A 27,926-nucleotide genomic window follows, 5' to 3' on the forward strand; every position below is an offset into this window, starting at 1 on the left:
GTGGAGAAGCTTGTGGTATCAATTCTCGTGTGTTCGTGGAAGCTCGCTGAGGTGGGGGGTCTCATCTCGGTGACATCTGGGAACCGGGCCCAGTGAGGCCCCCCAGCAAGGCTCTGGAGGCACAGCTGCATGGGGGACTCGCCGGAGTGGCCAGGGGGACGATGGATGGGCCTGTCCACCATGCATTTTCCAAGTTGCTGGATGTGCCAGAGTGTGGAGAGCATTTCTCAGTTGGAGGGGAATTCGGACTGTAGGAGCGGGTGGCGCTCAGATTTTTACTGCCCGTTTCCTTTAGAAAAGCTATTTTTTTCCCCCAGCAAATGAATCATTGCAACCAAAACAACATTCCCTGGAGAGGAAGAATTAAAATGTGGAAGTTATTTCCTAGCCTCCCCCAAAGGACAAAGGGAGACAAGTAAGCATGGCAGTTCATCGGTGACTGTTTTTCAAAGCCTTTCTATTTCTTAAATATAATGAGGAAAAATTGTTACCAAGTTCGCACATAGAAGATAGAGATGTTAATCTGAAACGACATGCGGTCCCCTCACCAGCGGCTGACTGGGAGGACAGAAGGCACACTCACTGTTGACAGTAAATAAACCCCAGTGGATGGGGGGGGGGAATGCGTGTGTTTGGTATCGCCCCTTTTGATTTCAACACATTCTTGTTTTTAATATATTTTTTTTCTTTTTAATGAACTAAATTCACCAGGTTTGGTCAGTACGGTGGGAAGGAATATTAGGATTCTCCAGATAAGTTGGGTCCTATAATTCAAACCATTTCTCAGCCAATTTGAAAATGTCATGATTTCATTTTATAAAAACAATGGCCTTGCAACAGAACAGGCTTATAATAGTCATTTGGAAGAAAATTCAAGATGATATGGAATGACCCACTGGCTTATCCTGGCTGTACAAAAAGTTAGAAAGTAAAAGACCCTGAAGAGGAAGGCTGAGTAGTGATTCTAGGGGTTCTATCTGGCCCCCAGCCTGTTTTTGTAAATAAAGTTTTATTGGAACACAACCACACCCATTCATTTACATATTGTTTACAGCTGCTTTTGCCTAAATGATTCATTTGCCTCCCATCTCACTGCTGACACACTGTGGGACCCAGGGCAGATGTGCCATGAGAAAACAAGTACGCTGCCATTTGTTGGCCACTGTTCACCAAGGGCCAGAATTTCAATCCGTTATAGGGCAGTAGGTGGCTGTGATAAAGAACGTTCCAGAACCCTTAGTGTAGAAATTTCACCTAGGTAATGAAAATGTCACTTGCAGACCTCACTTTTGTTCTTCAGTTCAATTAAGGTCAGTAGCCATTTCTTGAGGACATCCTCCCTCAGTCATTCTGTGTTTATCCCGTTCCCTTCTTTCCCTCCCTCCCAGCCTGACAACGACCTAGGTCTCTGCTGAGTTACCACCCGCCACCTTGGGCAGGGCCACCACTCCAGGCAGTGTGTGGGCATGTCTGTCTGTCTTTCTGCCATGCCCCCCCACACACACACACACACTTTTCAACTCTGGTAGACAGGAACAATAATCCCACTCTGATCAAAGACATTTTATAGGCTTAAGTACCAGTTTCTACTGCCTACTATTTAGCTTATTATCATTACTGATATTGTGATCAATAGTAGCTAGACATTTTTGAGGATTTATATGTGCCCGGGGCCTGTGCTGGGGGTTTCTCACCAATTCTCTCATTTTCTTCTTGTCACCGCGCAATGAAGAAGGCCCTACTGTCCCAGGTGAGGCACGAGGACGGGAAGCACACCTCCTTGCCCAAGGTCGCACAGAGCAGCTGAAGGGCAGAAGCAGGGCTTCAGCTTGGCGACTCCAGGCCACCACGGCCTTTTCCTCTTCCCAGAGGTGGATGCCAGCCCCAGGAGCTCAGAGACCCCGTGTGTCCCACTAGCTTTGCCTCCTCTAGCAGCGGGTGGGGCCCAGCCTGTGCTCACTGGCCTTGCTTCGATTCGGCAGCTGGGCTGCTTCCTGGGCCTAGCCCAAGGCGCTTTACCCACCCCATCCTGCTTGGCGGTCTCCAACCACCCTGCTTGCTGGCAGCCACACGTGGTCTCTGGAGGTGGGGCAGAAGCACCCATCTGTGGGTGCCTCTCGGCTGGTAACATACTCTTCCCACCCACACAGTCCTCCCTTTCTCTGGTCGGGAGCACCTCTCAGAAATGTTAGGTCTGTGTGGCTCCATTCACCCTGCTGTGACCTTCCTGCTGTGCAGAGAGTGTGTTCATTGAAATTTAAGGGCGCTAAGAAGAAAGAACGAGCCTGGAGTCACCTGCCTTAGCAGGGGCTCAGGCCCCCAGTGGGAATGTAAAGGCTAGGCCCGTTATGGGAGGCAGGCGTGGGATGGACAGGATTCCCCTTGAGGCCTGGTTGCAGGCATCCCGCTGGTCCGTTTTGCACCCATGCATGCAGACATACTTCTCATTGACGGCTCACACCATCTCTGCCTAGTGGGTGTCAGCCTCACTTTAGGAATGAGGGAAACTGAAACTCAGGAAGTTTAGGGACTTGCTCAAGGTCATAGAGTAAGTGGGTTGGAACTGAAATTTAAATGAGCCTGGCTCTGATGTCAGAAGCCCACATATGCGCGGCAGGCTGTGGGTGAAGTGCCTGAGTCCTCTCCAAGAAGGCACAGCCCAGGGTGGGCTCTGCCCGCAGGCCCTGTGTCCATGGGCAGGTCACGCAGCCCTTCCACCCTTGGGTGGTGCCTCCTGATTCGTAAGGGGAGGTAACCAGAGCCAGCCCATTCTCCCCATAGAACTGGATGGAGATAAAATGAGATTCTGATTTTTCAGACTTTTGTCCTGGCTGAGGGTCGATGAGGGAGCCATTGGCCCCTTTGACGAGTCCGAGTGGCTTTTACCTTTAGTTAATAGCTCCTGCACACACGGCAGTGTTTGTTTTAACTTTTAGTCATCAGGACATAGTTGTCGCTTTAAATGTACTTTGTGAGTACTGTCATTCTGGATTAACCATGGTCATTGAGAGATCTGTGGGAGTCGGTGTTAGTCAATCACACCAGAATTCAGAAAGGGTTGGCTCTGGCTCTGACCTTCCTTTCCTCCTCTCTGCCTGTCTGTCCCTCCCTTCCTTCTCTCCTTCATTCCTCAGATACTTATTGAGCACGCAATATGGGTAAGGAGCAGGGCTGGACATCATGGCATGTGTAAAGATGCGTTATGTCTCATCCTTGCCATCAAAGAAGATCACCTGATTTTGAGCGTTGGCTGTGGGCCAGGCTTGCGCTGGGTGCTTTCACATGTACAGACTTAATTCTTTCTAGAATTGCAGCTGTCCTCTGAGGGAGCTATCTCTCGCCTCTCTGATCAGAACCTCAGGTGCCTTCCCATTCACCCAGAGCAAAAGATAAACTTTGTCCAGTCTCGCTGGTATGTATGCCCATGGCTCACTTCCCTCAGTTCATAGTTCAAATGTGGTCTTATTTGTGGGCCTTCTATGACTCCCTAAAACACCAGAGCAAGACTCCAGCCCACAACAGCACTCCCCACCCCTACCCCACCCCACCGCCCCCCGCCGCCAGGGAGTCTCCTTTATTTTTCTCCACAGAAGTTATAAGCAGCTGACAGTGTTTACTTATGTACTTGCTTGTGGCTTGCCCGCACTCCCCTCTACCTGCCCCCCACCCTCTAAGAGCCATGAGAGCCGGGGCTTTGCAGGTTGCCTGGCTCTTGGGAACTACCTGTTGAATCACTGAACATCACATTAGTGCTTCACTGAATACACTCCGTTACCTCTTTGCAGAGAGAAGCCACATGCAAGGATCAGAGGCCTCAGCATGCTTAAGCTTCAGTTTTTCCCAAATTAGATTCTACACAATCTAGATTCAACACAATCCCAATCAAGGTTGCAGCAGGCATTTTTATAGAAACTGACAATGTAAATTCCAAAAATTTGCAAGGAAATGCAAAGACCTAGAATAGCCAAGAATCTTAAATAAGAAGCACAAAATTGGAAAGCTCACACTACATTGCTACCAAGAATCCCGATAAAGCCAGAGGAGTTAAGATCGCGTAGAACTGGCATAAAGATAGACAAATACAAGATGCCACAGAGTTGGGAAGCAGAATAAGTTTCCCTAAACAGCAGGTTAGCTGTCTTCAAATCATGTGCTCTATATGTTTCCAGGTGAAGTGCCTCTAAGTTGAAAGCAATGGACCCATTTGTCCATCTGATCAAAGTTCAATGATTATGTATCAAGACCTAAAAACAGAGAAGATAGTATATTCATTGTACTTTTTTGAGATTGATAACTGGAACTACCACTTTAAATTTAGCAATTCTTCATCTGGAAAAGGGGTATCTTGGAAGTTGAAGAAAATTATTGCACATACTATGTAAAAATGTCACTAACATGCAGTTTAAAGATAAGTTTAGCACTACCTCAGCCAGGTGGTTAAGGCCAATGTCACAGTGATAGATGCTGTTAATACCCTTTATATGATGTCATAAGAATGGCACTTGGCCACTGTGGGCTTCCTCCTAAAAACCCATATGCCCAGCCTGTGAGAAAAACATCAGACAAACCCAAATTGAGGGACATTCTACAGCTACTCCCCTGAATTGTCAAGGTCATCCAAAAGGAGAATGTGAGAAACTATCATGTCTATGGGACGCCTAAGAAGACACAATGATTAAGTGTAATGTGATGTCCTAGATGAGATCTTGGGACAGGAAAAGGACATTAGGTAAAAACTAAGAAAATATTTAAGAAGTGTGGACTTTTCAATAAATGATCCTGGAATACCTAAATGTCCAGATTGGAGAGGAAAAAATTTAATTTACAATGGACTATAGATCTTAATGTAAAAGCTAAAATGATAAAGCTTCTAGAAGAAAACGGCAATTCTTCATGATATTGAAGTGGCAAAGATTTCTGGGGACACAAAAATCACTGACCGTGAAATTAAAAATTTATGAACTGGACTTTATCATATTTAAAAGACACCATCAAGAAAGTGAAAAGGCCAGGGGCGCCTGGGTGGCTCAGTTGTTAAGCGTCTGCCTTCAGCTCAGGTCATGATCCCAGGGTCCTGGGATGGAGCCCCGCATCAGGCTCCTTGCTCCACGGGAAGCCTGCTTCTCCCTCCCCCCTGCTTGTGTTCCCTCTCTCACTGTGTCTCTCTCTGTCAAATAAGTAAATAAAATCTTAAAAAAAAAAAAAAAAAAGAAAGAAAGTGAAAAGGCCAGCCACAGACTTGGAGAAAATGCTCACAAATTGATCTCTAGATCTGGCAAAGTCCTATATGCATAAGAGAGAAACTTCTACAAATCAGGACAAGGAAGACAAACAGCCCAAGTTTTAAGAAGAAAGAAAAAATAGGCAAAAAACCTTGAATAGACATCTCACAAAAGAAGCTATCTCAGTGGTCAATAAGCGCATGAAAAGATACTCAGCATCATCAATCATGAGGGAAATGCAAATTCAAATCCCAGTGAGATACCACAACATATCCACTAGAATAACTAGAAGTAAGAAACCAATACCAAGTGTTGGCAAGAATGAGGAGCCACTGGAACTCTCACATGCTCCTGGTGCAAATGTAAAACTGTACAGTCACTTTGGAAAACAGTTGGCAGTTTTTAATAAACTAAGCATACGGCTACCCTATGATACAGCAGTTACACTCCTAAGTATAAGCACTCAAGAGAACGAGCACTTATCTCCACCAAAAGACTTGAGTATAACTTATACTGCTGATGTTAATTTTGCCCCCTAGGGAAGGTGGTGTCTGCCAACCTTCTCCACTTGGAAAGTTACCATTCTCCCTTGTAACTAATAAATATATTGAGGGAGATAGTTTAAACTATGCAGATATCCTGATTCTTCTCAAACTTTTGTGTATTAATTCCAGCATCCATCAATGGATCTTGCCTGCAACAATTATTCTTATGGGGTACTGATGGTGATTTTCTGTTTCCTGTATTCATTCCTTCAACATTTATGAATTGGAGTTCTTGTGTAAGGGAGATCTGCCCCCCACACACACCAACCGCCCCTGTATTTATTTGTTTATTTGTATCAGTATGGACTCATGAATAGTGTCTTCTGTGGGTTACACTCTATCATTACTGATTTTGTGGCTTAAATAGTTTCAAGGATCTTCTCTGCCAGGCTCTCTTTCCTCAGCCTCTGATCATTATCGTGTTATTATTTCTTGAAAGTTTAGTTCCTAGATGCAGGTGCCTATCCTTCAAATTGGGGGAAATGTAAAAGGTTTTAAAAGATTCCAAATAGTTTGTGTTCCAGAAAATCCAAGAAACCCAGAACTGGAAGAGCCTCTCAGGAATGAACATTACTGGCATGCTGGGTAGCCTTCCTGTTCCCCTTCACACCTCTCCACCCTTCTCTCTGCACCTGGGGTTTCCCCACACTGATGACATCATGGGCTCCCTGCCTCAGCGTTCTGGGTGGTGTATGTAGCCAATAGGAGACACCAGCAGTAAATGGGACAGGCGGAGAGAGAGGTGAGGTATTTATTCCCTTGACTCTCCTCTTAATGAAAAGATTTCTTCAGGCTGGCTGCGTCCTTCCACCAAATGTCCCCTCCCCTATATGACACACTCCTTCCAGGTTTGGGAAACTGTTTCCCTGTGGTCCCTTCACACTCGGAGATGTTAACAGCTTGTCTGATACCAACCCTAGGTAACTACACCGTCCCTCTTGGTTCCCCTAGACCCCGCCCACAGCTTTGTCGCAAAGTCCCGTTTCCTGTTGGAATTTTGACCAATAGATCTCATAAATGTCTAAGGCACTTAGAACATGTGGTTGTCCTGAGTAAAGATTCTATAGCTTCCCTCCATTGTTAATCACATCAACAGTTATTTTCTTAGCTCCAGACAGAATCTTCTCTGCCTTCATTTGAGCCCCATTTTCTCTTTCCTGGCTCTGTGTGATCCTAAAAAAAAAAAATTGCTGCTCAAAATCCTTCTCATTGCAAACTATTCAGTTGAGAAGAGTAGTTTCCACCTCTTAGACTTCTCTGCTGTTCTTTTAACCAGAGCTCACAGAAAAAAATTTTCTTCCCTTTGACCCCCTCGCTTACGTGCCTTTGGGCCCTGTCTAGCTCCTCCACATCATGAAATAAAAGGATGGCTTAAAAATACAAGGGTGGGGGGTACAGCCGTGTTCATAGCAGCACTGCTCGTGATAATCAAAAGGTGGAAGCCACTCAGTGTGCGTGGATGGATGACTGGATAAATAAAAGGTGGTATAAACACATAGTGGAATATTATTCAGCCTTAAAAAGGAAGAAAATCCCCATATACGCTATGACGTGATAAACCTTAAGGACATTATGCTAAGATTGAAATAAGCTTACCACAGAAGGACAATACTGTATGATTCCACTTACATGAGGGACGTAGAGATGCATAGAGACAGAAAGCGGAGTGCAGGGTCTGGGGGAGAGGGAATGGGGAGTTAGAGATTGATAGACACAGAGTTGCAGTTTTGCAAGATGAAAGGAGTTCTGGAGATGGTGGTGATGGTTGCACAACAGTGTGAATGCACTTAACCCCCTGAACTATCCACTTAAGTGTGACACGTTTTGGGGCACCTGGGTGGCTCAGTCGTTAAAGCATCTGCCTTCAGCTCAGGTCATGATCCCAGGGTCCTGGGATAGAGCCCCGATCGGGCTCCCTGCTTGGCGGGAAGCCTGCTTCTCCCTCTCCCACTCCCCCTGCTTGTGTTCCCTCTCTCACTGTGTCTCTCTCTGTCAAATAAATAAATAAATAATCTTAAAAAAAAAAAAAGTGACACATTTTATGTAATGTGTATTTCACCACAGTTTTTTTAGTACCAAAACAAAACAAAAAATCATGGAGGGGCTCCTGGGTGACTCAGTAGGTTAAACGTCAGCCTTGCCTTCCGCTCAGGTCATGATCTCAGAGTTCTGGAATCGGGCTCCCTGCTCAGCGAGGTGTCTGCCTCTCCCTCTCCCTCTGCCCCTCCCCCACTGCTCACGCTTGCTCGCTCTCTCTTTCTCTCTCAAATAAATAAATAAAATCTTAAAAACAAAACCATGGGGAGGGCATGGGAGACAATAGGCTCAGTAGGTGTGGAGCTCCCATGGCAGGTACTCCCGGGGAACTTGGCTTAGGCGCCGTCTCTTCACACAGACTGAGCAGAATAGCATAGACAGGAGTCAAGTGAACAAGAATCAGGCAAGGAATTGGGAGGGATAAGGAAGAAGAGAGAGTATGTGTAAGTGATCAAGGCTTCATGGATTCAGGAAATGTTTAAGGACCAACAAATATAAAACAGAGAAGATGGGGTTGATAAAGAACAGCTATTATAGTCACTTGTAAGTTTTCATTTTGACTAAGCAATCCCAGTAATCCCAGTAATCCCAGGGTCCCGGAACCTCAGGAAAGCAGCTTAAAGCCCACATCCCTCCCATGAACCTGCTCTGTCTGGGGGCACCTGGTGAAGGGCTCGGCTTGGCTGGGTCCGCGCTCACGCCCTGGACACATGCGTAGCCGGCCCTTTCCTGGGGTAGTGCATCACTAACTTGACACCACATTTTTCATGTCTTAAAACTTGGAACAGATTCCATCTGGAAAGCATGAAGCACATGCCCGTTTACAGAGGCGGTAACCCCGTCTCAATTATGATACAAGCCTCAACTGCTTAATGGCGTGTCTCGCACATCTATCACTAAAACATGGCTGCCGTTGACTGAATGGAGTGTGTGTGTAGACAAACTGAGTGTAAGCATGCGGAGCTGCAAAATTCTCCCTCCACATCCAGCTCACACCCGTCCCTGTGCACGTATCAGACCAAAGTCGCCCAACCAGATTATCTTAGACAAAGATTCATTGGCGGCATTAAAACGTATCTACAACTTGAAGTATTGAGACTGTTAGTGCGTTCGCAAAGTGTCGGGTTTGGAGTACTGACCTCAGGCCCTCTGAGAACAGAAGCGTGTGGGCAATGGTGACTCAGCTCTTCCTGAGGTCCCCACCCTGATCCCGGCCACTCTGCCCGCTCGACCACCACAGCTTTCACCTCCAGTTCCCCCTGAAGACTCATAGGCCTGCGTGTGGCAAAGGGACCCGGATCTGTGAGGCTTAAGACATCCAGCCAGCCGCCTGGGAAGAGCGTAGGCTCTGGGCGGTGAAGTAGTCTCTGATGACTTTGGGCTGTAAGAACATTCCTGGATTGTTACTTAATTTTTTGCATCTGTGTGCCTTGACTGTCTAGGGAAGTGTAAATGCCTTAAAGGATGGACTGTGGATTATAGTTCTTTCGGGCCCTGTTTTGTCCTGGCTGCATGCAAGAGGGGTTTGTGTATTTGAATGAACAGATATATAAATGCTGTCTGTCCTTTACAATGTCACGGGCACCTTGCAGGTTTAAGGTCTGAGATAAACAGATACTTCATTGAGCTGGGTCTAGACAACAATTGTCAAAGCGTGATCTGGGGACCCCTGGGGGGTCCGGGAGGTCAAAACAACTTTCCTAATATTAACACATTCTTTGCCTTTTTTTTTACTCTGGTGAATATACAGTGAACATTTCTAGAAGCTCTTTTGACTTCTGATGACAGCACGTCTCTGACATCTATTGGAATGAGTGCTTGCGTATTTAAGATTTCTCAGTTTGGACCCGCGTACACAAGAGCTCTGCAGTGTCCTCAGTAATTGTTGAGAGTGTAAAGGGTTTTGCTGGAACCAAAAAGTTTGGGAAGCTCTGGGTTCAGGCTTGTGGGTTAGATAAGAACAAAACGGTGACACCCAGACAGACCTGTAAGAAAGGTCTAGAAGCAGAACAATAATCATCTGTTCTTTTTTGCAGGAAAAACTGCATAGAAAATCTAATGGATGAAGATGAGAAAGACAGGGCAAAGAGGTAAGAAGGCAGGGCTTTCCTGCCTCGGCGCGTTTCATGTGGTCTGCCAGGCTCAAGCATGCTTGTCCTCGCTCCGCATGGATGAGAGCACCAGCAAGCCAGGCTTGGGGGGGTGGGGGTGCGGGGAGACATGCTCTTGGTATCCACTGTCCTTGATATATTGCAGTTGCTCTACTAAAAAAGAAATGTATACCAGCTCCCTCGATTTTGTTCCTTGTCCTGAAATTCCTCATCGTCTGGGACTTGCCAAGTGGTTTTATTTTTCACATGTTTGTGTATTAACCCTGGTGACCCGGGTCTCCTTTCAGAGGCCACTGGTTACCACTTTTCCAGCACAGACACTGCTCGGGAAGGCAGCCTGGCTGGAACCAGGCACGCCTGGGTTCAAATCCTGGCCCCACTGTGGGAGCTGCCTGGCTTGGGACAATAACAGGAATCATCTTTCCCACACATTGAGCACATAGTAATAATCATCCTCGTGCACTAAGCGCTTCCATACACCCTGCCTCAGTTTCTTCATCCGTACTTGGAGATCCCATACCTTATGTGGTCGAGGAGTTGGCCAGAAATTCTAGCTTGGTAGCTGGTGTGTCCGAGCTATTATAACCCTATCCTTGCTTATTCCTCCACTGGCCATTTACTGAATACCTACTGTGTGTGGAGTCATGGAGTTGACAGTTTGAAGGAAAAGAGCCTTCGAATATTCTCGACGTCACACAATCCGCCCCCAGGGGCAGTTACTGTGCTAGGCTTCGGGGAAATAAAGGGGACATGAGGAGGACACAGGTGAATGGAGGCAGTTGGTAGGTGACTACAGACCATCAGGCTGCTGGTGATAGGCCTGGCAATAGAGTGTGCTCTCCGGGGAAAGCCTTCACTCAGGCCGAGGACGAACCTTCTTCCTCTGGTCTCATCTCTTTCTGTTCCCGCCACTGTGTGCGTGTGTGTGTGTGTGTGTGTGTGGCAGGTCCCCCAGGCCTCTGTGACAGGCTCTCAGACTGCTGCAGAGCTAAAGGGTTTGCCTGCTTCCCTTCACAGAACCCACTGCCTGGTTTTCACTTAGAGAATCCTCCACTCGTAAATGGTGGAGCCTCAGAGGTCCCCCAGTTCGGTGTCTGCCTTCCATGGCTCCCGTTGGGGGGAAGGGTGGCAGCCATGAGAACAAGTCCTCAGCCACTCCAGACCCGCCGGCGGTGAATTGCAGGGCACAGGGGGAGTCTGCCTTGCTTGTCAATTTCCCAAGTATTTCCTTAGAGAAAAATCAGGGAGCAGGGGAAATGGCCAGAGGTATGGGTGAAACATGGTGGGCCCAGAGCGAGGATTGTTGAAACGGGGCAGTTCATCGTACACTTATCTCCACCTTTCCATGTTTGAAGATTTTCTCGGGGCACCTGGGTGGTGCAGTCGGTGGGTGTCTGACTCTTGGTTTCGGCTCACGTCATGATCTTGGGGTCTTGAGATGGAGCCCCATGCCAGGCTCTGCGCTCAGTGTGGAATCTGCTTGAGATTCTCTCTCCCTCTCCCTCTGCCCCTCCTGCTCATGCTATCTCTCTGTCTCTAAAATAAATAAAATCTTTTTTTAAAAAAAAGGAAAAGAAGGGGCGCCTGGGTGGCTCAGTTGGTTAAGCGACTGCCTTCAGCTCAGGTCATGATCCTGGAGTCCCTGGATCGAGTCCCGCATCGGGCTTCCTGCTCGGCAGGGAGTCTGCTTCTTCCTCTGACCCTCCCGACCCTCCCCCCTCTCATGTGCTCTCTTTCTCAGTCTCTCTCTCTCAAATAAATAAATAAAATCTTTAAAAAATAAATAAATAAAGGAAAAGAAAATGTTCTCCAATAAAAATCTAAATAGACAACAATTCAAATAACACCCCAGTTTATTCTGAAGTAACATGCTCCCCACAGCGTTGCTTCTCAAACCTTATGCCACAACCTCCGAGGGTCGCAAAATCCGTGTGGTCCCAAGTAACAAGTGGATGAACAGACTAACCCAGACCAGACGAGAATGGAATCCTCCTGCCCTCTCTCATGGGCAGGCTGGCTTCCGGTTCTTCCCTCTGGGTGTTTGGCCTCTTGGTCTCCTCGCAGGGAGCCGTGGATTGGGTGCAGAGGTGGACACCAGCCCTGTCCCAGCTCGCGAATTCCAGCACACCCTCCCCTCTCTCAGCTACCACTTTCTCACCTGCAACACCAGGCAGTCACTTCCGCCCTGCCCTCCTCCAGGGTGATTAATACATTGACAGGGTATTCTTGTCAGCATCATGAAAAGGTCAGCAGTGATGGCCGGCAGTCACAGAGTGCTTCCTGGGTGCCCTAAGCCTTTGATGCTAAGTACTTTTCTGTGCATTCTCTCCTATCATCTCAACATTCCTTTGAGGTGTATTTCACTGTTATTCCCATTCTATGGATGAGGAACTAAGGCTCAGTACCTGGTCAAACATCATAAAGCTCGAACAAGTGGCAGAAGTGGAAGTGAACTTTAGGCTTCCTAATCTCAGACTCTGTTCTTATTCCCCGGACCACGAGCACATCCCTTCACGCAGGGACTATCAGCCTTTCTGGCAGGCCCAGACTGAGCGCTCTGTCGCAGCGTGACTCTGAAGTCAGTGGGAGTTTGCTTCTGCCATCCTCATCTTCGTGTCACCTCCCGGCCCCCCGGCCCCAGCCCTGCCTCCACTGCAGTGCTTACCTCGAAATCCAGAGGAGATGAAATTCTCCCATACTCAGGGGTCACCAGATAGACACAGTCCAATAAAATCTTAGCTAAAAGTTCTTAGCAATAAATCAGGTCTTATGCAGTTTCTTTCCATTCATTCCCACTCCTGTTTGCTTTGAGCCGTGGACACCCACACCCCCACACTGCCTGTTTGGGAACCTCCATGCACACATACGGGGTAGTGAGGCTGCTGGCTAGCCCTCACCCCCTCTTGACCTCAGAGGGGGAAACAGGTCTAGAATGTTTGGTAATACCCAGATCCTTTTGCCAGAATACCAGCAGTAATGCAGCGGCCCTCATAACACGTGGGAAAAACCAGGAAAAAACAACCACAGTCCTAAGATTATATCCGTTTTGAAGCTTCCCATTCTAGCAGGCTTTGTAACAGCATGAGAGGCCCTTCCCCTAATCCCACCTGGAGGCCTGATAGGAATAGTTTGCACTCAACATGGGTTTTTTTGATGAGATTAGAAATGCTCGGCTTCAGCTCAAAACCCTTATTGTCTGCGGAAAACACGCGCTCTGTTGGGCAAGGTTTCCAGAGCTTTAGGGAATTCCTGGTTTGTTTGGATTGTTTGATCAAGTATTCTGAACCAAGACAAGTTCCACTTTCTTCTGTGAATTCCCCTGCAAATCCAGGGAGTATTGAGTGCCCATTGTGTGTCAGAACTGTTTGCTGTTTTCTTGAGGGAAGATGCAAAAACACCAGCCTTGAACTCAAAAAGGAAACAGTTTGATGGAGAGACATTTGGAATCGAGGTTCCCAATGGACCATTTTGTGGTCCAGTCATACACCTGCATTTCTAATTCTGGTGTGATGTAGTTTTGTGGTGTGTGTGTGTGTGTGTGTGCGTGGTCATCCAGGAAGCGGTGTGACGGGCAGGAAGTGCACAGCTTAGAATGAGACAGGCCTGCTTTGACTCCTGACACTTTTACTTTCTGTCCTCAGATGAGCTACTGCACTTCTCTTAGCTGCGGTTTCTTCCTCTGTGAAATGGGGGTGATGATAGCCCCAACCTCTTGGTAGGGTTCCTGCAGAATTAAACGCAGCTGCGTGTAAGCCCGTGACACACTGCGGAGGGCACGGAGCTAACAAGGAATGCTAAGGTGTCCGGAGCCCTCACTGTGGGCCTGCAGCATTTTGCAGGCATGACCTCTCTGATCCTCACAGCAACCCCACAAGCTCGGTTATCATTAGCCCCATTTTACAGCCGAGAAAGCCGAGGCGTGGGACCACACAGTCCCAGTCAGTGCCAGGCAGGGATTCAAATTCAGGCAATATTCCAAGACTGGGCTCCTAACAACATCTCATGACAGTCAGTAAATGGGAGCCTTTTGGCTGAGCATGTGCGCAAGGGGTAGGGGGCAGAAAGTGCCGTAGGAATCCTCTCTTCCCGAAGAAAGCCAGTTTCTGTAACTTTGCAGTATTGTAAAGTACAGCTTACTCTGTGTCGTGAGAGAACAGAACACTAAGAAGAAACTCATTCGTGGTGGCCTCTTCCTTTTGTCCCATATTGACTAGTTCGTCAGCATTCGTTAAAGTGACATCATCTCCTACCAGCTGGGAAGTTTTGTTTCCATAACCGTGTGTATTTGTGTTGCGGGAGGGAAGACGGGTAGTGAGATTAGATTAGGTAGTGCCTTTTATTAATAAGAATGAAGAGTGTCAGGCAAAAGGAGCCAATTCTTGGGGTTCTCGTTAGGGTGAATGCTGGTTTGCACACACAAGCTAACGTCAGGCAAGAGGGAGATCCAGCACCACAACCAAGAGCCCATACATGCACTTTTGCAGAAGCCGAGTGTTGCAGAAGGAAAAGCTTTAGCCATTGGGAGGCTGCTCATTTCTCCTGGTTCCCCCGGGGGTACTTTATCAATGTGGACCTCTCAATGACTGAGGGCATTCAGTCACCCTCCCATCAATATTTGTTAACTAAGTAATATACTAAGCAAGTGGAAGAAAAAGAGGGGGATACATAGCATTACCTTGCCCTCAGAGGGCTTTGGGCAAGACAGAGAGGCATTCTGGAAAACAAGCATAAAGGAGGAAACATATCCTGCAGGGTCTGTGTTGAGCAGAGCTGGGATGATGATCAGAATTCATAAGCTCTATTTCTCAGCCAAGTGCTCTTCCGTGGAGAGGAATATGGTTAAGAGGAGGAGACCGACCTCGTTTTATTGTTTCATTTCTCTGGAGGTAAATTCTGTAGGTCTGAAAGGAAAAGCTGGTCTGATCCATGAAGGTCGTAGCCCGCTTGCAGGACTCCAGCTCCACGCATGCTTGCTGATGCCCCTGGGTGCAGGCTTGGTGCAGAATGAAAAGCCTGGCCCTATTCATGATATGTCGATGTTTCCAGCTGGAGCCGATAGTGCTAATTATGCTGTGATTTTCCTTCATAGGCTCTTGATTGGGAGTTATGCACATCATCATAAGCCCCGACACAGGGGGGAGATGGCAGTAAAAAATGTTTGAGACTTCCTTTCTGTTTGTTTTATTTGGTGATTAAGGCAGCAGCGGGCTTTGCAAGAACATAGAGGTATCAGGACACATGATTCATTTATATTGCCCTGTAATTTCCAGATGAGTGATTCTGTATTCCAAACAAAGGGAAAAAGTAGAACCGCACTCGCAGGCAGAATGCTAATTCTTACTGTGGCCCAGTAAACAGCAGAATGGAAAGGGGGCCTCCCTCTATTCGGGGCTCTTGGCTTCTACCCTGGTGGGGTACTTTGGTCGGCTAAGAAGAATTGTCAGAAGGAGAACTGTGTGCCTAGTAGGCTTAGAAACTTGGGAAAGTCCTTGCCCAGGGATACCCAGAACCTCTCTGGGAGCATCTGAGGCAGAGGAATTCACTAAAGGCCCTTTCAATGATTTCAATAAATTTTAAGTTGAAAAAGGATGGTCTGAAGTCCACTATTTTGAAAATGCTTCTTTTCTGCAGGAAAAGCTAAATATTCGTTTGAGAATTTCAGGGACAAATTGCTAAGGCTTGTGCTCCTGTGAAATTCTCCCTGTGTGACCGTTAAGTAAAAATCACTGGAAAATTAGGCCAACTTCCCATTTGGGCCTCAACATTTTCTGATAACTCTGGTTAAGAGTAAAAATGTCCCGGTTACATCTCAGGAGAAAAGAATAGCACCGGCTGAGCTCAGTGATCCCACAAACCCTTCGCCAAGTCTCTGCAGTAGAAAACATACTCTAGAATTCTCCATGAGATGAGGGCAGCACCAGCCTGACCCATCTAGCGCCACACGGGGTGACTTCTCTCTCCACACACCCAGGTGACATTCTCTCTTTGAACTGAGCTCCTGAGCTCAGTGGTGTCCTCAGCCCCCACCGTCTGGGGGTGCAGGAGGCTGCCTGGCTTATGGACATGAGGAGGTGTGCACCTGTCCTGAGGACCCAGGCCTGGGCATAGGAGGGGACTGCTCTGACCTGAAAGGGACCTTGCTTTATGCCAGAATTTCCCAGAATGGGGAACACTAATCTGAGGAAATGCCCCTGAAAACAAGTTTGGGCCATGCTGTTTACTTTTCCCTCCCTTTTGGAGAGTTTCAGGGCTCCTTAGCACATTAAAAGTGCTAAGACAGCAATTAACAAATAACCCAAAATCTGTTCCATTTTATGTAACTGTGAATTTAAAAAATTCTCTGGGAAAAAAACCCCAAATTAGTAACAACAAAATAACCTTCCCTGGCCATAGTTCTTCTTTTTTCTCTAAATAATTCTTCATGATTTTCCATGGAAGACCCTTTGCCCAACTTATATCAACTTTATTCCCATCATTTTTACACATTTTCTTACATATGAAAAAACACCAAAACATTTGAAAACTACTGAAATGTTTAAAGCAGTCAACAAACTCATTTATAACCATCACTATCTATAGAGAGCCACTGTTAATATTTTGACATATTTCCCATCTCGTTTTTCTACAATGCCCATCAAGTTTTAAGAGGAATCCTCTTTTTTTTTTTTATAAAGATTTTATTTATTTGACAGAGAGAGAGACAGCGAGAGAGGGAACACAAGCAGGGGGTGTGGGAGAGGGAGAAGCAGGCTTCCCGGCAAGCAGGGAGCCCGATGTGGGGCTCAATCCCAGGACCCCGGGATCATGACCTGAGCTGAAGGCAGACGCTTAACGACTGAGCCACCCAGGCGCCCAAGAGGAATCCTCTTATAAGGTCTTTGTTCATGTGGCTGATCAGACTCTAATTGATTCTTCGTGGAAGTTAACCTTTCATGGATAGGACTGTCTTACTGTGGAGGATATTTAAAATTTATGTCATGCCTCTGAGCATTGCCTTTGTCACAGTTGCCTCCCTGGATGTTGACAGTGAGCACCTACTTGATATATTTCAATTCTACAAGAAACTGTGAATTCCTTCTTCAACCACTCCCTCTGTTTCAGGTTCCCCAAAGCCTTTTGTGGAGATTTCAAAAGAAGCCTAAGACCCAATCCTGATAAGCCTTCTCAGACAGGTTCATTTTGCTCCGTTTATAATTCTCAGGTTTGAGAGGACGAGTCTACATGCTGATCGGTTTCTGTCTCATCCTATAATGTGGAACTAGTTAGCCCAGTTGTGATATGCCAGAATTCCTGGTCTAGAAGGAATCTTGGGCATCACTGAGTCTTTGCCTTAGGCATTAGCTCTCCTACGTATCTGTTACTGGATAACAAACCTCTCCAAAATGTACAGGATTCAAGTGACAGCATTCATTTGCCCATGGATCTTCAGCGTGGGTAGGGCCTGGCAGGGAATGCTTATCCCTGTTCCCTGGCTAGAGTCTTGGCTAGAGCAGCTCAAAGATGGTGGGCTGGAGGGGCACCTGGGTGACTTGGTCGGTTGAGTGTCCACTCTTGGTTTCTGCTAGGGTTGTGATCTCATGGGTCATGGGATTGAGCCTGCCTCTCTCTCTCTCTCTCTAAGATAAATAAATAAATCTTAAAAAAAAAAAAAAAAAGATGGTGGGCTGGAACCACCTGAAGACATGTTTATTCCCGTGGCTAGTGATTGATATAAGCTGTCACCTGGGACTGTGGCTTTCTACGTGGAAGTGTGGTGGCTTCCTCACAACACATGACTGGGTTCCAGGGCAAGCATTCATGGGCAAGAGAGCCAGAGGGAAGCTGCGTGTCCTGTTACTACCTGGCCTTGGAAGTCAAGCAGTTCCCTTGTGCTGCATTCTCTTCCCTAGACGCAAGTCACTGAGGTCAGCCAGTCCATACTCAAGGAGGGAGGGGGATTAGAACTCATCTTTTGATGGGGCGGGGGGAGTTTCAGAAAATTTTTAATTCTATGGTTTGAACTCACCATACCAATGTCCTCACTATTTTATAAGAGGAAACTGAGGCCCATGGAGGTGGGAGTACCTTGCCCACTCTCTCCTGGCATAGGTGGCAGAACCAGGATGAGAACTCACATCTTCTGGAAATTTGTCTAATGTTCCTTCAGCTAAGCTGTACCATCCTGACTCTCTGCAACCCCAACCATTCTTTCACTTCCAGTGGTGCCTGTAAGTGTGAAAGTAATATGCCTCATTAAATGCCTTTTGCCCCTCCCCATGGAGACTCTTTGTAGGAAAAAGTTGCTCTGCATGGAACTGCATACTTACAGACCTATTGTTATACATTTTACTCAAAAACCCCGCTGCCCTTAGCAGCAAGGGCAGCCCACCAGTACTTCTACCACCAGTTTCGGCTACTGTCTTCCAACTTCATTGGGTAGCATTTGATTTTTTCAGCTTTTACTCCATCTGGCCAACTATGTGTGATTCAGAGGGCATCTTCTATTTTCCCTCATCAGCATGTTCTATCTACTCAGTTAACAGAACTAGATTTGTTGGGGCCAGTTTAAAAGATGACAACCTATTTGCACATGAAGTAGATTAAAAGGAAGAGTCCGCTCATGATGATAGTAATTGTTTCCTCTTTTCACTGACTTTATCTTGATTCCTGATCTAGTTCACAGATCAGGAGTTCTGATACAATGATTTTTCATTTCTTCCCCTTAGGAAAACCCAGGATTTTTGGTGACATATAAAATGCACCTGCACCACTGTCATGTGCCCTTGTGAATTTAGAGAGGGCCGAGGACACAAACTTACAGGAGCATGTTTACATTACCTGCCTGCTCAAACTCCCCATTCCTGCCATGGGTCATCTCCTAGGAGGACAGGACATGAGCATCTTCCTTCCTGGCCTGTGCCATAAGCTTCTCAGGAGGACCCGCTCCCCCTCCCAGCTACAGCTTCCTTCTTGAGTGGTTGCGTGCAAAGCCCAGTCTTGCACACCAAGTATCCACATCTGTGATCATCTCCTCACCAAGAAGGAGAGGAGAGAAGCATTGAGCATGTTTTATATGATATGCCTCATGAAATCCCCCAACAGAGGGCCTTCAAGATTCCACCTATGGGAGAAATGAAAGTATATAGTAGGAGGCAAACTAGAAAAGTATCAGAATTTGGAGTACCACTGACCTGCTATTTTCTCCCCTCCAGTACCCCCTAAACTAGACTCAATGAGGCCAAAACCCAGAAGCGCTGACAGAGAGAGGACCCAGAGAAGCCCTCTAGGACTGCATGGGGAGCAGGATCAGGGTCTCTAAGGCTCAGATTGATCAAGGGGAAATCTGCCCTCTTTTGTTATTTTCTCCATGTCCTTGTGCCCTGTAAGCAATCCTGGGATAGCAGCAGCAGGAGGAACAACAGCAACAACAGGGATCCATAGGAAACCTGAAATGTTGAGGGAAAGGAATCTATCTCTCTGAGTGGAGGAACTATCGTTCTAAGAGGGTGGGATGAAACTCTTGCTTCTTTCTTCCTCTCTGTCTTTCTACTGCATGAGCCCCAATGAAGGTGCAGATGTAAAAAGTGTGAGGCAAAGCAGAATAAAGCAAAGAACCAGCTTTCTGGCCAGAGGAACAAAAAGGGAGCCATGGGAACCAGAAAGTACAAGACAGAGATCTGAAAAGAAGGAGCTCAGGAAAGACCATATAAAGAAGGTTATGAGATCCTGAGCTCACCACCAAACTGGATATGCATGGGTCTGACCTTAAATAGTGTACCACAGCCTTTCAAATCTGAACTGCAGGATAGACCACCACCCAAGGTCCAAGACCAGCTACATGGGACAAATCTAAATAGCACCATGGATTTCTTATCAGAAACCATGGAAGCCATCTGGTAGTGACACAGTATTGTTTTTAAAGTTGAAAGAGAAGAACCATTAGCCCAGGATTCTCGATCCAGTAAAAATATCCATCAGAAATGAAGGTAAGTGAAGACATTCTCAAATGAAAAAAACAAAAAACAAAAAACCTAAAAACTAAAAGTTTTTTTTATCAGTAGACGCTCTAAAAGAATTGCTAAAGGAAGTTTTTCTAACAGAAAGGAAATAATACCAGATGGAGACTTGGGATAAGAGATATAAAGGAAGAGTAACAGAAATGGTAAATATCTGGCTACATAGAGTAGATAGTCTGACATTTGGGAAAAATAACATAATCTGATATGATTCAGTGTATGTAGATGTAGTACATAAGATAACTACAACATGAAGGGAGGGAGGATATAGGGAACTAAATGGTATAAAGTTTCTACATTTGAAACGGTAAAATATTCTAAGTAGGCCCTGAAATGATAATTTTTTATATTATAACTCATAGAGTGATTACTAAGCACTACACAAGGAACTATATTAAATAAAAACACAATAGATAAATTAAAATGAAATACTCTATAAATTAAATAAATTAAAATGGAAATAACCCAAAAGAAGGCAGGATAAAAGAAATAGGAACAACAACAAAAAACAAAGAATGAAAAAAATAAAACAGAAAACAGATGGTAAAATGGTACACCTAAATCCAAACATATAATTACATTAAATGTAAGTGGTCTAAACATGCCAACTAAAAGAGATTGTCAGAATGAATTTTTTTAATGACTTCACTATATGCTGTTCACAAAGTATTCACTCAAAATATGATGATATAAGTAGGCTCAAAACTGTGGAAAATGATATACCACACAAACACTAATGAAAAGAAGGCCAGAGTGATTATATTAATATAAAATAAAGTAGATTTCAGAGCAAAGAAAATTACCAGGAATAAAGAGTGGCATTACATAATGATAGTCAATTTACCAAGAACACATAACAATTCTAAATGTGTATACACCTAACAACAGAGCTTCAAAATGCCTGAAGCACAACCTAAAGAACTGCAATGAGTCTTTAATATGCTTATCTCAGTAATAGAACTAGTAGAGAGAAATTCAGTCAGAGTTTACAAGAACTGAAAAACACCATCAACCGAGAGGATCTGCCTGACATTTTTAGAACACTCCACCCGACAATAGCAGAATACACACTGTTTTCAAGTACCCATTGAACATTCACTAACCAAATCCTGCTTCATAAAATGAATGTAAAGAAGTCTAAATGAACGAAATCAAATTACAAACAGAAAGATGGTGAGAACAATATCTCTAAAACTTGGAAATTAACAGTATGGCTACTAAGTAATTCAAAGGTTAAAGAGCAAGTCTCAAGGAATTTTAGAAAATATTTTGGGGCACCTGGGTGGCTCAGTTGGTTAAGCGACTGCCTTCGGCTCAGGTCATGATCCTGGAGTCCTGGGATCGAGTCCCACATCGGACTCCCTGCTTAGCAGGGAGTCTGCTTCTCCCTCTGACCCTCCCCCCTCTTGTGCTCTCTCTCTCTCTCTCTCTCTCAAATAAATAAATAAAATCTTTAAAAAAAAAATTTTGAACTGAACAAAAATAAAAATACAACATATCAAAATTTGTGGGTTGCAGCTAAAGCAGTGCTTAGAGGAAAATCTATAGCATTAAATGGTTAAAGTGGAAAAGAGTAAAGGTCTTAAATCAACAACTAAGCTTCCACCTTAAGAAACTATAACAGCAGAGCAAAATAAATTCAAAGCAAAAGGAAGAATGAAAATTATAAGAGCAGAAATCAATAAAACTGAAAACGGAAAAATAATAGAGAAAAACCAAAAGGTGATTTTAAAAAATCAATAAAAATGGTAAGCCTTTTGCATGAATGACCAAAAAGAAGTCACAAATTACCAATAGCAGGAATAAAAAAGGAGACATTATTACACACTCTTCAGACATCAAAGGGGCCATGAGGGAATACTATAAACAACTGTATCCACATAAGTTTGATGACTTAGATGAGAGGTACCCATTACTCAAAAACCATAAGCTACCAAAACTCCTACAAGATGAAATAGAAAGCCTAAAGTGTCCCAAATAAAGGAATTGAATTTGTAGTTAAAAATCTTCTGAAAAAGAAATCTCAGACCCAAATGGTTCAACTGATGAATTCTGCCAAACATTAAAAGAAAAAAAAATATCACCAACTTGACGCAGTCCTTTCCAGAAAGTTAAGAGGAGGAACTACTTCCCAACTTATTTTCTGAGACCATTATTACCCAAGGGGAGGCGGAGGGAACAGTACAAGAAAAGAAAACTATAGACAAATATCCTTCATGAACACAAATGTAAAAATCCTCAACAAAACATTAGCAAGTATATATGTGTGTGGTATATACATACATCATATATACATATATGTAAAATACATCATGACCAAGTGGAGTTTTATCCAGAGATTGCCAGGATGTTCAGTATTCAAAAACCAATCATTGTCCTTCATCAAGTTAGGAGGATAAAGAAGAAAAACCAAAACCACATGATCATATTCAATGAAGCAGAAAAGGGGTTTTACAGAATTCAACTTGTATTTTTGTTATAAACTCTCAGCAAACTAGGAATAGGAGAGAATCTCCTTAACTTGATAAAGGGAATTTACATATAACCTACAGCTGATATACTTACTGGCAAAAGATTAAATGTTTTCCCCCTAAGATGGGGAATAAGACAAAGGTATCTGCTATCATCACTCCAATAAGACCATAAAAGAAATCAAAGGCATATTGATTGGAAAAAAGGAAATAATGCTTCCCTTATTGACAGAGGACATCTTTGTATATATAGAACATCCCAAGAGACTTAGCAAAACAAACAAATAAAAAACTCCTATAACTAATAAGTGAATTTAGCAAGGTCACAGGATACAAGGTCAACACACAAATCAATCATCTTTCTGTAGGCCAACAGTGAACTATTAGAAACTGATATTAAAAACACAATGCCACTTTTAACCAATCCAAAAGGATGAAATACTTAGGTATAAATCAAATAAAACATATGTGAGATACCTATGTGAAAATTGCAAAATGCTCATAGTAGAAATCAGTGAAGACCTAAATAAATGGAAAGATATATTGTGTTTATTATTGGAAGACTCAACAGAATAAAGATACCAAATTTTCCCAAATTGGTCCATAGATTTAAAGCAAATCCAATCAAAATCCCAGCAGAACTCTTTGTAGATACACACAAGTTGACTGTAAAATGTAATGGAAAGGCAGAGAAACTAGAATAGTCCAAATAATTTTGAAAAGGAGGAATAAAGTTGGAGGAATCACATTATCCACTTTTAAGACTTATTATAAAGCTGCAGTAATCAAGACAGCATGGTATTTGTGGAGGAATAGATCCATATATAGGTCAATGAGACAAAGTAGAGAATCGAGAACTCCGAAATTGACCCACATAAATATGACCAACTGATTTTTTACAAAGATTCAAAGGTAATCTCATGTAGAAATACCTTTTCCTTAATGGAGTTGGAACAATTGGACAACCACATACAAACAAATAAACTTCAACCGAAACCTTACATATTATAAAAATAACTAGCTCAAAGTGGATCATGAAATGTAAAATGTGTAGAACTCCCGGAAGAAAACACAGGAGAAAATCTCTGTGGCCTATGGCTGGGCAGACAATGCCCAGACCTGACACCAAAAGCACAATCCACAAAAGAAAGAAATTGCTAACTTGGACTTCATCACAATGAGAAACTTTGACTCTGTGAAAGACACTATTAAGAGAATAAAAAGGTAAGCTGTGAGAAAACATGGACAAATCATACGTCGGACAAAGGCCTTGTGTCAGAATATATAAAGGACACTTAACACTCAAAAGTAAGGAAACAAGAAGCCCAATTTAAAAATGGGCAAAAGACATGAACAGATGCTTCACCAAAGAAGATATACAAATGGCAAAAAAAAAGAACATCATTAGCCATTAGATAAATGCAAATTTAAGCCCCAATGAGATAATACTGCATATCTCTTAGATTAGCTAAAATTACAAGTACTGACAATACTAACTCCCCCTTGAGGATGTAGAACATCTGGATCACTCCTACATGGCTGGTGAGGAGGTAGGATGGTAAAGCCACTCTGGGAAACGGTTTGGCAGTTTCTTATGAAGTTAAATGTACATTTTCTGTAGGACCCAGGTTACTCATTTCAGAGAGCTGAAAACCTGTGTTCACACACAAGATACCTGTACACAAATGTTTACAGCAACTCTATTCATAACCACCAAAAAAAAAAGGGGGGGGACCAACCCAAATTTCCTTTGCAGATAAATGGATAAACCAGCTGCGGGACAGCCATACAATAGAAAACCAGTTCTCAGCATTACGAAGGGGCAAGGTACAGTATGCACAGCAACCTGAATGAATCTCAGAGGCATTCTGTGGGTAGAAGAAGCCAGGCTCAGGGCGTATGTGCTGTATGGTTGTATTTCCATGACATTCTCCAAAAGAGAGCATAGCATGGTGATGGAGAACAGGACAGGGGTTGCCTGGGGTTACAGGTGTGGAGAGAATGAAGGAGCTTTAGAGGGAACTCTTCTGTCTCTTGGTTGTGATCATGGTTACATGAATTTATACGCATGCGAAAATTTATAGAACTGTGCCCAAAAGAAAAAGTCAGGTTTACTATATGTTCATTTCGAGAGTAAAAATTTTAAAAGTATATACCATCAGCATTACTTTTTCTTAGACAAATGAAATTCAGGTGAGGCTCCCCACTTTCTCCCCTATCTCCTCAGCAAGGGGTTTGGTTAGTACCGAGCTGGGGCACACAGCCCGTAGCCATGCAGGGCACTGTGGTCCTGTGCCCGACCACCCTCACCTCTTCTTCCAGTCTCTGCTCACTTCCCCCTGAGTTGGGTCCCTCTCCCCTTTCTCGTGATGTCCTAACCTTTTCCCTCCCCCAGACTGCCCATCAGTACCCTGTCCCGGACTCATCAAAAGCTGAGACCAAATTGCCTGTACTGTCATTTGAGACTCTGTGGTTGGCCTCACTCTTCTTGTCCTCTCTCTCACTTTACTTTCCCACATGTCACCAACTGTCCTGTCAAAGCTGACCACTCGGCTCTTCCTTGGTTGTCTCCCCACCACCTGCCCACTCACCCCTCCGGGCCACCTCGCATCATCCCCTCCCCTGAGGGCTTCCCTGACCACCTCACATGGCTGATCTCCTTCCCTTTTGAACTCCTTTGGCAGTTTGTCTAAACTTGTCTCCTAACCCATATCACATTGCACCTGATGTGTGAATTGCACCTCTTCCTCTAGACTCTAAGCTTCTTTCAGTTGGCTGTTTTAAGTTGATTTTCTGCGGTATTCTTCCCTGAACATAGCTACCATCATCCTATTAGCATGCAATGCCATTTTTCTGCAGAATATGTTTTGTTTCTGTGCTATAACCCCAAGCAGCCAGAATCTGTCACTCTTAGTCCTGTGCTCCCAGAGCACTGGTGCATAGCTCCATAACAGATACCTTCACGATGGTTCTGGAGGGAGCTGTAGGAGGCAGGAGGGTGCGCTGCTTCATGGAACGGGCACCCAAGCCGGCCAGCTCCACCATTTCCCAGTCATGTGACTTCAGTGAGTCACGTAACGTCTCAGTGCCTCAGCTGCTTCATCTGTGAACTGGGAATTATAGTATCTATCTTAAAGGGTCATTGCGAGGATTAAAGTAATTAATGTATGTAAAGATTTAAAATAGTGCCTGTTACATAGTAAGTGCCCGACGAATTATCTATGGAAACATTGTCCCTTGAGGGATACCAGAAAAGATCACCTGGGGCTTTTTGAGCCCTGCATTCAAAACCAAAGGTTCAGGCTTGTATCAATGTATATTTAACACACACACACACACACACACACAACTTCCCTTCCAGCCCTCCTCTCTTTCTCTCTCTCCCCCCTCTCTCTGTTCAATTCAATAAGAAGACAAACAACCCGATTGAAAAATGGGCAGAAGATTTGAGCAGACATTTTACAAAAGAAAATATATGAAACAACATTAAGCATCTGAAGGGGTGTCCAACGTCATTAGTCATCAGAAAAATGCAAATTAAAACCACAATGAGGAAACATCACAGTGCCTAAAGTGGGAAGAGACTGACAGTACCATGTGTTGACAAGCATGTGGAGGAACACAAACTCTCATAGACTGCTGGTGGACGTGCAGACACGGTCCAGCCCCTTGGCCTAACAGCATGGCGATATCTAATCACGGTGAACATACACTTAGACTATGAATCAGCAATTTCACACCTATGTATTTACCCAGGAGAAAGGTGTGCCTGTGTCTACACAGAGACATGGATGTGAATACTCAGAGCAGCATTATTCTCAATCGCCCTGAACGGGAAACAACCCAGTGGAATACTAGTCAGCCGTCAAAAGGAACAACATGGATGAATCTCAGAAACTTAACGCTAATTGTATGTTCAAGTCTATATGCTGTCTGATTCTATTTATATGAAATTCTAAAAATGGCAAAACTAAAGTGGGAAACAACCCAGTGGAATACTAGTCAGCCGTCAAAAGGAACAACATGGATGAATCTCAGAAACTTAACGCTAATTGTATGTTCAAGTCTATATGCTGTCTGATTCTATTTATATGAAATTCTAAAAATGGCAAAACTAAAGTGACAGCAAATCAGTGGTTTCCTGTGGCTGTCATCGAGGGAAGCTCCACCCCCAAGACACAGGAGAACACCTTTCAGGACGAGGGAACTATTTCGACTCTGGGTTTGGGTGGTGGTTACACAATTACCAAAATTCATCAAACTGTACGCTTAAAATGGATGAATTTTATTGAATGTAAATAATGACGTAAAAGAAAAATCAAACCCAGAGGCTGATGAAGTAAGTGCCTTTCAGCTGGTTGTCCCGGTGCCTTGTGTGTGGTGTCTCTGGGCCTGCCAAGATGACCTCCTTGTTGGAAATAAGGTCATTCGAGGCTCATTTTCTTTCTCTTGCCTCAGAGCTGCAGATCCAGCTGACAATGACCGATTTCCAGTGGGCACCATAGTGTGTCCCAGGCGGAGACTGACAGAAACAAGTTTGTGTTTCTGTCACTAATGATATAAGCCTTCATCGTATTCTCTGCCAGGCCATGTTGGTTTTCATTACACCCATTGAAGAAGAGAACAGACTAATAATGAGCTGGGTGTTATCGGCTCACAAATAATTTATAATGGGCAAACTAGGACAGGAACAGAGCTTTTTTTGGCTAAGGAGGCTGCATGTCACTCTTTAAAATCTAGGCCAAAAAATTATTTATAATGCATAGACAGTCACTCAGAAAGTTAAAAGGTTCCTTTCTTCTCTCCTATGTGTTTGAACATTATGCTTTTTACCCTAGACTCGCAAAAGGCACCTTAGCATCTTCCTTGGACACCTGCGTTCAGTCTATAAGTCTGAGAACACATATATGAGGGTGGTTACTTGGCTAGGAATGAGGCCTTTGTAGAAACCCCTTAAGGGTGTCAGGTCCTCCCCAAATCCAGAAAGGTTAGGAATGAGGGAAAAGTCAGGATACGGAGACCCTTATGTATGGGTAGTGATCACACACTTGAGGTAAGCTTTGAGGTAAGAATTGCCTCGGGTATTATCAGGAAGGAACCCAAACTGAGATATAATCAGCAAAGGATGGCTTGTCAACAGGTGTGTTGAAATAAAGGCAGATCGTGTGTCCTTAGCAGAGGCAAGCAGAGTGGTTATGGCCACCGTGACATCTAAGAAGAGGATATTTGCCTTGTGTCCCCGTGTTTGCCGGGGCTCTTTGGGGAAGCAGAATCTTTATTGATGCTGATACCTGTAGATATGGATACCTACCCCAAGGGAGCTGAAGCCCTCTGATGGGAATTTGCTGAGTTGTCACAAGCCACCAGCACCCTGTCTTGACTGCACATTGGCCAGTAGCCTCCTGGTAAGTGATCGGCTGCCCTGGGCACCTTGATGCCAGGCCCCAGGGTACCTGGAGCAGCAGGTAGACCACGTTTGATGGGCCCCGCAGCTGTCGCTCCTATTCTTTCAGTGAGCTGACTGTGGAACAAGTGCATCCTGGGT

The 27,926-nt window shown here is 44.6% G+C and overlaps 1 protein-coding gene across 10 annotated transcripts in view; it reads left to right on the top strand.

Moving 5' to 3' along the window:
* The window catches only part of NPAS2 (neuronal PAS domain protein 2), a 166,746-nt gene that overhangs the window by 75,702 nt on the left and 63,118 nt on the right, over nt 1-27,926 (top strand). For all 10 annotated transcript variants that reach the window (XM_064572622.1, XM_064572626.1, XM_064572621.1 and 7 more), the window contains one exon: nt 9,841-9,894. In XM_064572622.1, coding sequence (XP_064428692.1) covers nt 9,841-9,894 — 54 coding nt within the window. The remainder of the gene's footprint in view (nt 1-9,840; nt 9,895-27,926) is intronic.

The sequence above is a fragment of the Mirounga angustirostris genome, unplaced genomic scaffold (genome assembly GCF_029215605.1).
Source record: "Mirounga angustirostris isolate CCGP_5_RB_7025 unplaced genomic scaffold, mMirAng1.0.hap1 SCAF_10, whole genome shotgun sequence".
In the NCBI taxonomy this organism is placed as follows: Eukaryota; Metazoa; Chordata; class Mammalia; order Carnivora; family Phocidae; genus Mirounga; species Mirounga angustirostris.